The sequence below is a fragment of the Sciurus vulgaris genome (genome assembly GCF_902686455.1).
Source record: "Sciurus vulgaris genome assembly, chromosome: 5".
NCBI classification, from domain to species: Eukaryota; Metazoa; Chordata; class Mammalia; order Rodentia; family Sciuridae; genus Sciurus; species Sciurus vulgaris.
The window spans coordinates 77,554,855-77,569,683 of NC_136465.1; the positions used below are offsets into that span (position 1 = coordinate 77,554,855).

The window sequence follows — 14,829 nt, forward strand, 5'->3', positions numbered from 1 at the left end:
CTCAATTCACAATAGCCAGACTGTGGAACCAACCTAGATGCCCTTCAGTTGATGAATGGATAAAGAAACTGTGGTATATATATACAATGGAATATTACTCCGCCATGAAGAATGATAAACTTATGGCATTTGCAGGCAAATGGATGAAATTGGAGAATATCATGCTAAGTGAGATAAGCCAATCTCAAAAAGCCAAAGGACGAATGATATCGCTAATAAGTGGATGATGACACATAATGAGGGGAGGGAGGGGTTAGTGTTAGGGTTAGAGTTAGGGTTAGGGAGGGGGGCAAGAATGGAGGAAGGAAGGATTGTATAGAGGGAAAAGAGGGTGGGAGAGGTGGGAGGAAGGGAAAAAATAACAGAATGAATCAAACAACATTATGTAAATTTATGATTACACAAATGGTATGCCTTTACGCCATGTACAAACAGAGAAACAACATGTATCCCATTTGTTTACAATAAAAAAAATGGAAAAAAAATTAAAAAACTCCTATTCTCCAAGGAGCTACGTAACTGGATCACTAAAATACAGATTCAAATAAGAACAATTCAGTCATAATAAAAAAAAAAGACATGGACTGGCAGAATGGATTAAAAAGAAAGACCCAACAATATGCTGTCTTCAAGAGACTCATCTCATAGAAAAAGACATCCACAGACTGAAAGTGAAGGGATGGGAAAAAACCTATCATGCACCCGGACTTTGTAAAAAAGCAGGGCTTTCCATCCTTACTTCAGATAAAGAGAACTTCAAGCCAAAGATAGTCAGAAGGGATAAAGAAGGACATTTAATACTGCTTAAGGAAACCATAAATCAGGAAGACATAATGATCATAAATATTTATGCCCCAAACAACGATGCATCAAACAAATCCTTCTCAATGCCAGGAATCAAATAGACCACAAGACAATAATTCTGGGTGACTTTAACACACTGCTGTTCCAAACAAAAACTAAACAAAGAAACCATAGAACTCAATAACACAATCAATAACCTAGACTTAATAGACATATACAGAATATTCCATCCATCAACAAATGAATTCACTTTCTTCTCAGCAGCAGAGGGATCCTGCTCGAAAACAGACCATATGTTATGCCACAAAGCAGCCCTTAAGGCAATGCAAAAAAAATAGAGATACTGCCTTGTGTTCTATCGGATCATAATGGAATGAAATTAGAAATCAGTGACAATAAAAAAACAGAAATTACTCCAATACCTGGAGACTAACTAATATGCTATTGAATGAAATATGGATAACAGAAAACATCAGGGAGGAGATAAAAAAATTCTTAGAAGTCAATGAGAACGACGATACAACATATCAAAATCTCTGGGACACTATGAAAGCGGTACTAAGAGGAAAATTCATTGCATGGAGCGCATTCCAGAAAAGAATGAAAAGTCAACAACTAAATGACCTAACATTACAGCTCAAAGCCCTAGAAAAAGAAGAACAGAATAACAGCAAAAGTAGTAGAAGACAGGAAATAATTAAAATCAGAGCTGAAATCAATGAAATTGAAACAAAAGAAACAATTCAAAAAATTGACAAAACAAAAAGTTGGTTCTTTGAAAAAGTAAACAAAATAGACAAACCCTTAGCCACAGTAACAAAGAGGAGAGAGAAAACTCAAATTACTAAAATTCGTAATGAAAAAGGAAATATCACGACAGACACCACTGAAATATATAACGTAATGAGAAACTACTTTGAAAATCTATATTCCAACAAAACAGAAAATACCGAAGACATCGACAAATTTCTAGGGACATATGCTCCTCCAAACTGAACCAGGAGGACATACACAATTTAAACAGATCAATATCAAGCAATGAAATAGAAGAAGCCATTAAAAACCTACCATCCAAGAAAAGCCCAGGATCAGATGGATTCTCAGCCAAGTTCTATAAGACCTTCAAAGAACTCATTCCAATACTTCTCAAAGTATTCCAGGAAATAGAAAAGGAGGGTACCCTACCAAACTCATTCTATGAAGCTAACATCACCTTCATACCCAAACCAGGCAAAGACACATCAAGGAAAGAAAATTTTAGACCAATATCCTTGATGAATATACACACAAAGATCCTTAACAAAATACTGGCAAACTGTATCCAAAAACATATTAAGAAGATAGCGCACCATGATCAAGTGGGGTTAATCCCAGGAATGCAAGGGTGGTTTAACATGAATTATATATTTTTAAGTAATATGGATACAGATTTGTAACATATCTATTTATATTACAAAAGTGGATATAAAGCCAAATCAAGAATAATTTAAGGGGCTGGGGAGATAGCTCAGTCGGTAGAGTGCTTGCCTTGCAAGCATAAGGCCCTGGGTTCAATCCCCAGAACTGCAAAAAAAAGAACAATTTAAAATAACTTATGTTCTGAGAAAAAACATATTCATTAAGGTGCTAGGGGTATATGTAGCTCAGTGGGGTATATGTAGCTCAGTGGTAGAAAACATGCTTAGTATGTGCAAGGCCCCAAGTTCAATCCCGAGCACCAGAAACACCAGAAAAGTTGTTCATTAATCTGGGAAACCTTCACTTGAGAGGAAAAGAGAAAAGTAAATAGTATTGATTAAAAATTAGGATTACACAAATTTTTCATGAGAGGGAATTCCTAAGCAAAAGCATCAAAAATAAACTTGAAGAAACACTAAAATGATTGGAGTAATTAGAGAATATGTCAGAAAGAGGCAATAATGTACAGTTGTCAGAGTCTAGACACAGGAGCCAGACTTCCTGGAATTGAATTCTGACTCTAGCCTGCCTGCCCACCTAAGTCACTAAGACAGTTAACTAACCTCTCTGCTTCCATTTTCTCATTGAGAAATGAGGACAACATCAGACTATCTCAAAAGACTATTGTTTATGAGGATGTGCCACTATCCTGAAAAGAGAAATAGCTGAATCAAACAATAACTCATAAAGCTTCTGTTCAGATGAGGTGTATTTCAGTTTTGTGTCTATTTTGTTTCTAAAACATGTTATATGACCAAGCCATGTTTACGTTTCATATTATTTTTTGTGTAAAAATCCTTATCTTTTAGAAGTATGTACTGTAATACTTATGAATCTTGCTTCAAAATAGCAATAGGAGGGGTAAAGTGATGGGAATATATAAGTAGGATGTGGGCAGGCAAAATTGTACATGGGTTAATAGCTATTGGGGCCGGTATGGTAGGTTCATTTTACTGTTTTAGAATTATAGGTACATCTGGATACATTATTCTATTTTTATAATTTTATTTCTCTCTAATTTTGAAACTCCATTGTAGATAGAAAAATTATGAGTAAATAAAAAATGTAAGTTACAACTCTATGTATAGAATTATAGAATTGAACAACAGAAACATTATATATCAAAATACTTGGAATATTTAAAATGAAACTCAGAATAATATTTTATAAAACCAAACTAAATGTATTGAAAATGAAAGATTTTAAAGTGGGATCACAGGAAAGTGGGGCAAGATGGCAGCTGAGTAAGATCCTCCATCACTATCTCCCCCATAGAGACACAGTTGGAAAAGATATTTGCACACCAGTTTGCCTTTTTTTTTGCATTTGTTTCTTTTTTTTATTATTAAAATAGATATGTTACAAATCTGTAGATATGTTACAAATCTGTAGATATGGTACAAATCTGTATCCATATTACTTAAAAATATATAATTCATATATGAGCATGCAATTAATATTTGATGAATGAATACATGATTGACCAGAAATGCACATTTATTCAGCACTCATTTTGGGCATTTATAGGGAAAAACTCCATTCCTTCTAAATAAAAGTATATGACAGGGAATCCAGCAAGATATGCAGCCTAAATCTGGTCCTCAAACATTTCCATGCTTTCTATCTATGGAGAGAAAAACAGCAAGAAAACCCATCAGGACATTGCAGGGCTTCTTGAGGAGTATTCTTGCAGATGAGTGTGGTAATAGAGTAAAACAGGGGACAATAAAACTTTTTCTATGATAAGCCAGGTGGTAAATATTTTTATTTTTAGGCTTTGTGGGTCATATGGCCATATGGTTTTGTCATTACTAATCAACTCATTAAGAGAGTCATAAACAATAGTAAGAGAATGAGTGTGGCTATGTACTGAACAAACATCTTTTACAAAAAGAGGTGTTGGACTAGATTTGCCTTGAGAGTTGTAATTCATCGACCCTTGTGATGAAGGAAACCCAAGTAGCTATGATACAAAACATTGCCTATTAGGGATAGTTGTCATTACAAATAACAAAGCTTATCGATTTTTCTCAGAAACTGGAGAATCCACTACAGAACAAGTGCTTTACTTGTAAGATTTTTCTTTGTGCGAGAACTCACCATATGAATTATCTCAGATTCTACAGAATTTAAAATTTAAGGGAATGCTAGCAAGCAAGGTTAACAGCATATAAAACTGGTCATAAAATGTGACTTACCTGTACTACAGGGACTGATATACTCAGCAACAGCAAACTCATCTGAAAGAAATGGAGAAACAACAACAAATCTAAACACTAGGGACCATGTTAAGTCTATTCGCTTTTCTCTTGGAGTGAAGTGAATACTATAAGAATGATCAGAACTCCTGGTAAACAGACCAAAGTTGAATAGGATAATTAAAATACCTATATTATCTTTTTCTGGAGAGAGAAAGAATTGATACCTGTTCAGACAGCAGCTGTTCAAGCTGTTTAAATGTTTGGGAAGATAGCCATCATTGCATCAGTTTGTAGTTCTCTCTTTTCTGTATTCTCTACTTCTATTCACTTTGTCCAACTTGTTTCTTTAATCCCTTTTCTAAAATGATGAGTTCAGTTTAGAACACTTTTCCTACTCCTGTAAACTCTAAAATTTGTACTCTCTTCAGGATCCAACCTGGATCTTCCTTTCTCTGTTCTTAATGAGCACCAACCTTCAACATGGTTTTTGTTTTTTAATCTTATTAGCTGGCTAACACGTGTCATTAACTGTTTTTCCTTATTATATTATCTTTCCAAGTGTATTATGTTCTCTGTGTCTAAACTACTTGAAGATCGTGACCTGTATTATCCTTATTCCTAAATTCTTATGTTTCTTACTCAATTTAACTGATAAATTTGTTTTATAGGTCGTTTCTACAGTATATGTCTTGGAGGAAATAAAGATACACTATTGACTAAGTGGATTAAAAATAGAATCACTTGTCACAATAGGATCAATTTCTTGTTTTAGGTTGAGAGAGTTTGTCTCAGTTTTCTCTCACTCACCTGTCTCATAGTAATCATAGACTTTAACAATTGCTGGCTTCAGACCTCTTACTGGGATGTCTTGCAAAACGGTGAAGGAAAAACTTTGTGTCTGATTTGTCACCTAAAACAAAAATGGGAGTAGTTAAGGGCATAGAATACCTTCTACTTTCTTCTTTGAACAAAGCATATTCTTTACTAAATATTCTTTGACTTTTATTCACCTGTATCTTTTACATGAGTAAATATTTGTGGATGACAAGATGGGTTTTAGAACACAACCACGGGCATTCTTGAGGGTGAACAAAGACAACTGAGTCAACCTATATCCTCTTGTAGTCCGTGTGTAAGATTAACTCTCTGGGCCAGTGTGAATATTTGCCAAGATGTAAGACTTGGTTTTCTATAATCCATGGTTATGATATCATCCTGTTCTTTTTGTGTGATTTGATAAAACATTTCCTTTGCTTTACAGTCAGATTTGAAGACATTCATGCAATCTACATTTTATTTTACATAATGATATATTCAAATGTTAACGTTATAATTGATCAACTAAACTGATCATATTTATTCCTTTGGGGGGGTCTGTAAAATGATAGTAATGCATTATAAACTTTTCTATTAATTTTACACTTGAAAATTAACATAATTACAAAAAGTAGAAAATGCCTTGGAGTTAAAAGATTTCTCTTTAGAATAGTAAAACTTTCTGGAAAGGCATTCCAAAGTATTGCTTTCTCATATTACTGCTTTCCTAGTGAAGTGATCCACTTACAAAGCCCCCTGATGTGTAATCGTAGCCAGAATGTCAGAGCTCTCACCTGATCCACATAAATGAGGACATGGTTGTTGCTCACTTCTGTCCTGCTTATGTAGCTAGATCTTTCAAGCTGAAGAAAATTAGAGAACTCAAAAAGTTAGAAAACAGATGGGAGAATAGTACAAGACCAATAGAAAAACTATTTAATCTCCAAATAATGTAAGGACTAGAATTTCTTTAAATCATCTTCTAGATTAAATAATCAGGTACATTAGATATAAAAAGATGGGGGATATCAAGTTTTGGAGACAGGATTCAACAACATCATATCTTGACTGTGAGAAAATCATCTAATTTAGTATGAAGAGAAGGAAACTACACATTCCTCAACATTCAAGTAACAGATGATTTTAGTTCACATTGATTTTTTTTATGACTCCAATGTTTAGTCCCTATTAGTGAGTTTTGGACTTGAATTATATTCCATCTTTCTTGGATTGTTATTTTATAATTTTGTGTTCATGTGGTTTAAATTCTCAGCTAGACCATGAGTGGCCTAAGAATGGGGATCCTTCTTGTTTTTCTCTAGTATCACACTATTCCATTATCACAGAGTCAAATAAATAGTTGAATTTCCTGGATTTGGGGAAAATATTTTTTGAGGCAGGATGACATAGATGTGGTTCTGATATTGTTAGGATTTTAGTTTGGGGCTACATAGCATCCTTTCATCTGAGTTCTGATGGACTTAAAATATACCTACCATTTTTACTGTTGGTTTCAGGGGAATAAAACCAGATATCATTTTTATATCAGCAATCACCATATTGGAAACAGGACGACTTCCTGTGTAACTATAGTGTCAAAGAAAAAAGAATTAGGACTTAATATGTGAAAGAAAGTCAAATTTCCTCCTTCAGGCCTCACCATAAATTTGTCCATCTCCATGCAGTTTTCCCTCAAATTAATATTCATAGAAATCTGTGCGCCTTGGACGTGCATGATATTGATATTGAAAACCTGAGTGTACATCAGATCCACGGCTTGCTAAAATTCCACATCTTCAAGTCTCGCTTCCAGTCAAACCAGAATCTTTAGAAGTGGATCTTGATAATCTGAATTTTAAACATATCTACAGTTCTTGGAAACTCCATCTATACTATTCATTTTTATGCATTACGGTTATATTTTTAGTTAACCAGAATGTATCATATTTTCCAAAGACGCTTTAAACTTTCAGAGATCAGATATACTCTCTTACACAGTACACTTTTTTCCCAGCTGGGTTGGTTGTCTGAAATATGATTTTTTTATAATATTAATATTATTAGTATTAGAGGCATGGGAGCACAATTGCTTTAGTTTTATTAGGATTCCTGTAGTTTTTGATGGGTGATGATAGGGTGAATTCTATATTTTATAATGTAATTTATCTTTGTATTTAGTATTAGTATTTATTACTTATTCATTTGATTAGAGATAATTAAATAAAATTTAATTATTCAGAAGAGGCAAGAAAGACGATCAATTTAAAACACAAATCCTTGAGGAAAATAATTTATTCATTAGCAATAAGTTGAACAAAATTTAGTGTAAAAGTAGGAATTGATTAGAATATTGGACTAATTCACACTTTTAATTTGAAAGATAATACCAGATTTATTTTTAAAGTATTTCTGAAACTTCAAGATAAAAAGACTTACTAGAGAAGGGATTATTTCATAATATTAAAAGTCTTACTTCACTAATAGGTGTACCAATTCTCTATTATTCTCATTTAATAACATAGCTACCAAATAGACGATTAATTACTGATAGTGCTACGTAGTTTTTGGAGTCAGGATTGGGTAATTTAGTCAGAAGGTCCTACCTAATATTCAGTGTGATCTGGAAGCTGGTGTGGGCTTTGGATCCATCACAAATTTCAGGGAGAGTCTGCACCCTCAAAGCAAATGGCGAGTCCTCCTTCTTTGGATAAATATTGTATTTCATGGATGTCTGTGGAACATCAAAGATCATCAGTTTCTTTCTTTTTTCCTGGGTTCTCTCAATTTTTAATCATTTAATGTCACCAGATTCTCCCTTTGCTTGCCCAGGAAGGAAAGAGCAGAGCTTCCATTTCAACCAGAGTTTAAAGTAACTTTCTCCAACATAACAACTCCAGAGTCTCACCTGAAGATACACACATCTTTCCCCGGTTACTGTTATGGCATAGTCCCCAGGCAGCTCTGGCAGTGAGATCTGCTGGAGTAGCAGGAGGTTGTCGTTGTCTACTTGGAAATTTGTGGAAAAAGCCCTGGAGTTCTGAATGGTCACCTGTGCAGTTTTCTCAGTTTTGGTGAAAGTAGCTGCTCCATATCTGGATAGGGCTTGCAGAGCCACCACTGTGTCCTGGAAGAGATGAGTAGAGAACCGCCCCAAAGCCAATCTTTGGTAGCTGAAATTTCCCCCAAAACTCTGTGTCAGCCACCATGAGGGGACAGAAATTTTTCCCCTCTAAAGCACACCTCTGATAGTTGTTTTTCTTTTCTTCTGCCTTTCAGGCATTATCAAAACCCAAAGGACTTAAAATCAGCATACTACAGTGATGCAACCGCATCAATGTTCATAGCAGCTCGATTCACAATAGCTAGATTGTGGAACCAACCTAGATGCCCTTCAATTGACAAATGGATAAAGAAACTGTGGTATATATACACAATGGAATATTACTCAGCCGTAAAGAAGAGTAAAATTATGGCATTTGCTGATAAATGGATGAAGTTGGAAAATATCATGCTCAGTGAAATAGGCCAAGCCCAAAAAACCAAAGGCCAAATGTTTTCTCTGATAAGTGCATGAAAATATATAACGATGGGGGTTGGTGGGGGAAGAGAATAATGAAGGAACTTTGGATGGTGTAGAGGAAAATGGATGGGGATGGGAAAACAGTAGAATGAAACAGACAGTGTTACCCTATATATATGTATGATTACATGAATGGTGTGAATCTACATTGTGTACATCCATAGAAATGAAAAATTGTACCCCGTTTGTGTACAATGAATCAAAATGTGTCTGTAAAAATAAAAAAAAAATTTAATAAAAAAAATCATGCCACACTTACTCCAAGTGGAATAAAATACTACTAATGGTAATTATCTTATAATTTATTTTCATCTAAATTGGTATCATCCTATACCATTCTCTATATTCAGAAATCGAGGTCTGCTCTTTCTTGTTTTTTTTTTTCTCTTTCTTATTAACAGTCCTCTTGGACATGTCCTTCAAAAAACAAATCTAAGATTAAGAAGTAAAACAGAAATAGAGACCACTATTATCCAGATGAAAAATGACCATTTAGATGGAAGGGTGATAGAAACTGGTTGTGAATAAAAAGAATGGTATAAGATAAGCCCTACTTTTCCAAGATTCATTCCCCCTTTATCTAGCTTGTTTTATTTACCCCACCTAATCTCTTTGAAAAAGTTTCATTATGTTTTTATCCTAAATATTGAAAGAAGACAGGTAAGAGGGAAAATAGACTCTCTGGAGGTTTATACCTTTCATAAGCTATTTCCAGAATTGAGTTAGGGGGAAAAAATAGAAAAGGCAATTTTTAAGAGCTTCTGTCTAAAACTCTCACTTAACTGGGAAATAAGAAGGGAGCTCTCAGGGAAAAGAGGCTGAATTCCTTGGAGTAGTTTAAAGGGAATTTCTCAGTCATTCTATAAAGATCAACATGAGCTCAATCTAGTCACTTTCCTTTCAAACACATTTTTTAGGGGGTTCACTTTAGGAGATTTCTTGTTGGATTGTGAAGGTACAGTCTGTATTCTCAAACATTGATTCTCCTCTGGGGGAGGTTCTGCTTTGTCTCAACTGGGAGTTGGCTACTACAGGCATTTAGTGGAGAGAGGCAAGAAATATTACTACTAAATATCATGCAATGCCAAAGCCAGCCCCTACAGTAATAATTATGTGACTCAAAATGACAACAGTGCTGCTACTGAGAAACCTCGGTATAGAAGTGTCCACAGAGCATAGTGTGGCCTTAGAGAGAAATGTTCCTTAGGCTAAGTTGCCACTTGGTAATATATTAACATCGTTTTTAACAAAAACATTGCTTTGTAGAAACATCTTAAGTCTTTCCTGTGTATTCTCACTGTCTGCAAATATCCCTAAATATTTCTCCTTTGATGAACTTATTTCCCGTCTCTTTTCCTTGTAACTTGCAGTTTCAACATTCCTAATTTCCAGATACCCAGAGAACACTTTTTGTGAACCACAGACCTGGGTGGAGGAGAAGCCACCACGGGAATTCTGTTGCTTTGTGATCCACTTTACAATGGGCACTGCGGAGGTGAGGTCCTCTGAGGTCGGGGTCGGCTGGACAGTGAGGTGAGTGAGGAGCACATAGGCCGTCATCTCCACCTCAGCAGAGGGAGCCTGGGGTTGGTACAAAAGCCCCTGTGGTGCCCTGGGCTTCTGAGGCCGTTCCCAGTGGACCGAATTGTCTTAAGGGTGACAAAAGAAAAAGAGAGAGAGAGACAAAGAAAGAATCATAATGGTTTAATTATTAAATAATAAGTGAATGCACTTGGAGTTTGAAATTAATAGAGGAGATAAAGCAAGGCTTTCTCTTTTCCGTAAGTCCCTACAACTCACTCACTCACACTTCTGTTCTATTCGGGTTATTCTGTAAAAATACTAGTGGAGGAAGAAACATAGAGCATCCTTACCATTTTCTCAAATATTATTTTAGTTGGACTGATAGAACAGTGGTAGAGAGATTCTTATCCTTTGTGGCATTTCCTTAGAATTGGAGTATAAATTGAAGTATAAAACCTACCTATTAGATGTAAGGATCTTGCTTGCAAAATTTTAGAGAAAAAAATACACTGAAAATGTCATTATGCTGCCTTTACTTTTTTGTTAATTGTTATTGTACCTCTTCTCATCCAAGTATGTCGTATACAGACATTAAAAGAAAATATACAAATTTGTGTAATATGTTGGGTTAGTAGGTAGGAATAAAATTCTATAATTCATCTGTGTCATTGTCTGTTATGTTTTATACAACATATAATCCTAGAAAAGATATTATAATAAGTGTTGCTCTGATATCACAGCATATGACCCAAGTAAAAAATGAACAGATGAAGCTTCTTGATTTTAGCAGGAGTGCAACACATTTTTTTTTTTTTTTTTTCAGAATCAATGTAAGTGGACAGGGAAAACTTTTGCCATTTACTCTTACCTTCTTTAACAGCTTCCTCACTGAGTGAGCTCAGTATTTCTCTGCTCCTGTTTTGGTTTCCCACTAGGGCAAAAGCATAGGCCAACAAAGCCCGGGTGTAGACATGACTGCCCTGGGCGCCCTGCTTTGCTGTGTTCCAGGCTGATTCCAGGCAGAACAGGGCATTGCGGACAACAGGGTGCTATAGAATCAGAAGAGGTGGTGATGTCTAACTTGGGTAAACAGAAGACAAAGTAAGCCCTACGCTGGATATTGTCAGACAGATGTCATTAATGGTTTTCAGACAGTCCAGTAGATAGCCAGATAACTATCATATTTAAATAGAAGAATGGTTTTTAGACCTCTTAACTTATTGTTAAATTCTAATGAAGAAAACAAGAGATGCTGCATTTTAAGGATCAGTTTTAGTACACAGTCCAAGGGCACCACTGGGCAAGTACGGTAAAAATCTCTCCTTAAAGCATTTACCAAAGAGCTCATTGACCTGAAAATGCCCCATTATTGAGAAAAGGAAGCTTGAGGCTTGGCTTTTCATACGGAGCCATTCCAGATAGCAGGCTTCAGTTTTCACAATAGGAAATGGATTGAGGTGGTACTTACAGTGGCTGGGAGCGGAATCTCCAGAAGGGCAATAGTAACGTAGGCAGACAGGGTGACTTCATCTTCTACTCCTCCCTGTGAATATGAGAGAGTGTGTGAGGGAGACCAAGAGGGTGATTGAATTTGATCTTGATTGGTTCCCACTCCAAGTTTTAGTGTATTCTTTTCTGTTGCTCAATAGAAACTCTCCTTAGTATTTGTCACTATTGCAATACCACCATGAAAAGAACATTTCTTCCTTCTCTGTAGAATGATTAATACAGTCCTCCTCTGAATCTAAAGGTTCTGTGTAGACAGATTCAACTAATTGTGGATTAAAAATTTTTATTAAAAAATTGCATCTATTTTTAAAACGTATGGATATATTTCATCATTATTCCTTAAACAATACAGTGTAATATCTAACTGCATAGCACTTATATTGTATTAGGTATTATAAATAATCTAGAGATAGTTAAAAGATACAGAATTATATGCATGGGTTATGGGTAAATAACACACCATTTTATACAAGGGACTTGAGCGTCTCCAAATTTTGTTATCTGCATAGCGTTCTGGAATCAATCCCTTGTGGTTACTAAGGAACAATGGTTCTCTTTCTTTGATGCCTTCACACTTTACCCAGGACTTTATCTTTAGCCATTTCTCTATGCCTCTTCTCCTCCTAACCTCAGAGATTATTATGTTAATCCATCAGAAGATTCAGAAGTTCTAGGAGGAGTTCACCTTTATGGCATTGTTGAGCAGCGACCCAGAGCTCCTGAAACAGCCATTATCCTTCTGCTGTTGAGACAGCCAGGTGAGGGCTTGGGTAATGTGTGCTTCATCGATGAAGATGTATGCTCGCGCCTGGGCAAATGTCTTCAGTACAAAGGCTGTGAGCCTGCAGGGGAGAAAGAGTGAATGTGGAGGCTGTTTTCATGCAGCATTGTAGTGCTCTGTTTGGGACGCCCAGGCCCCCCACTCCCAGTGCACCCCTGTAGAATTAATGAGCTATAACTGAGAGTTTGGAGACTTTTTAACTTGGAAGCTTCCGTGTTCTTTTTGGTTCACTGCCATATGTTGTCAAGCCCATCATCAACTTGTCCTTGTTTCCTAAAGAATTTCTTTGCTACCTTTAGGGATCTGGAGTTTCTTTGGGGCCCAGGTAAGGCAATTTTTTTTTTTTTTCCACATTCTGGGCATCCTGTATTTCTTTTCACAGATTTCTTATCTTCTTTTCTGCTCTAGTTACTCTAATGGACTAGCTTCTTCTGATGTCCTGCTACAGTAAATACTTCCCACCATTTTGTCCTGCTCTTCCACCACTTTCCTTCCCCTTGTTTGCCTATGCAGTCAGATGAGAATGAGAGCAAATCGTCTAGAAGGGAGTTAAGTAATGCTCTGCGAGTGATGACTGTCACGTTTCCAGCCTATTTAGAACACTCTCAAATGCTGAGCAAAAATGAAAAGGGGCAAATCACAATCTCACAATGTTCTTTTAGCAATATGAGAAAGAAAAGGGTCTTGATATTTTGGATATCAAAAGAATCAGCCTTAAAGTGTTCTCATTTCTTTGAGTAATTGAAATTTGGCCCGAGATGTTTATTTATACAAATTAAATATTAATTTCCTCCTCCATAAAATGAAACTAATAACTCTGATTTCATAAGGTTGCTATAAGAATTAAATAGGGTAATAATATATGTGTGTTCTTTGAACTCATAATTGAAACTCAGAATTGATTTTCTTTCTTACCAAGTGTTTCCCTGGTTTCTGTCATATTGTTCCCCAAAGGTGCTGTAAGAGCCGTCTTGGTGTTTGTAGTTCAGCTGTTTCTGGTAACCTGGAATGGAGGTTCAGATGGTTCAGGAAGCATTAGGGAGGGGCAGGCCACCCATAAGTGTAGGCTGATGCATCCAGCAGCCACTGATAGTAGGATCGCCTATGTTCAGAATCTGCCATAGTTCTATGGGTATTATGGACACCGAAACAACATCCTTTTACAGAATGGAAAGATTGTTATTTCCATAAAAATCACCAACATGAGTTAATATTCAATGATATAGCTCATGGCTAATTGTGAAAAGTCTCATTAGAGTAGCAAAATAAATTTTTTTTCTGTTTCACTTACCACTGATGAGATAACCAATTGCTTTAGACTTGATCTCCTGAGTTAGCTGTTGCGTTTCATTCAGATAATTCAAGACATAAATGTTAGGAGCAAATAAGACCATATTCTGTTCTCCACAGCCATAGGGCATCTGGAGGAGATTTTGTATATTTTGCATAGTGGAACCCAGTATGTCACCTGGGGAATGAGAAGGTTAGATGTCAGGGCACTTTCAGTTCATAAATAGCCAATGTTATGAACAGTAAATTACTTTTATATTTAAAGTCACATACTCTATCATTTAGATAAGGGAAAATTATATTTACAGAGAGTGAGCTTTCTAGGACCCTAATAGAAATAGAAAAGAAAATAAAAAACTTGACAATTGCAGTATAAATATACAGATAATATGCACAGGCAACTCTTTTAGCCCAAGTGTACTAAGCTTAAGGTGACTCACCCACAACTGAGAAAGAGGCTCTGGCAGATTCTTCAATCACATTTGGTGGAAGCTTCAGGGATAGCTGCTCAGATACTTTAGTACCTTTAAAAATAGATACCCCATATCAAGGAAGGTCCTCTGTGATTACTATGTAAGGTCATGATTAGGAGTGGGAGCTTCAGAGACAAACAGCCTTCATATGCTATTGGCCCTGCTATGTGACCTAGGGTAAATGTGATAAGTCAGTGAAATAATAAATGTAAAACATCAGAACAGTGTCTGCAACATATTAAATTTCAATAAATGTAAACAGTTATTAATATTGTTCTTGCTTTATTACTACAGTTAGCCATATAATGTCATTTCATCTCCTTGAAAAATTCTGGGTCTAAGGAATAAGAATTTGACTCAAAGATCAGATTACTTTGAATAGTTCAGTTCCTC

At 35.8% G+C, this 14,829-nt stretch overlaps 1 protein-coding gene across 1 annotated transcript in view; it reads right to left on the bottom strand.

The window, feature by feature from the left end:
• Positions 1–3,638: 3,638 nt before the first annotated feature.
• Positions 3,639–14,829, bottom strand: part of LOC306662224 (pregnancy zone protein-like) — a 65,290-nt gene continuing 54,099 nt past the window's right edge. The window contains 14 exon segments of the mRNA XM_079141754.1: positions 3,639–3,886; positions 4,461–4,502; positions 5,271–5,373; positions 6,074–6,142; positions 6,776–6,866; positions 7,883–8,010; positions 8,185–8,403; positions 10,285–10,508; positions 11,252–11,432; positions 11,852–11,926; positions 12,578–12,734; positions 13,589–13,676; positions 13,965–14,141; positions 14,404–14,487. Coding sequence (XP_078997880.1) covers positions 3,864–3,886; positions 4,461–4,502; positions 5,271–5,373; positions 6,074–6,142; positions 6,776–6,866; positions 7,883–8,010; positions 8,185–8,403; positions 10,285–10,508; positions 11,252–11,432; positions 11,852–11,926; positions 12,578–12,734; positions 13,589–13,676; positions 13,965–14,141; positions 14,404–14,487 — 1,661 coding nt within the window. The 3' untranslated portion in view covers positions 3,639–3,863.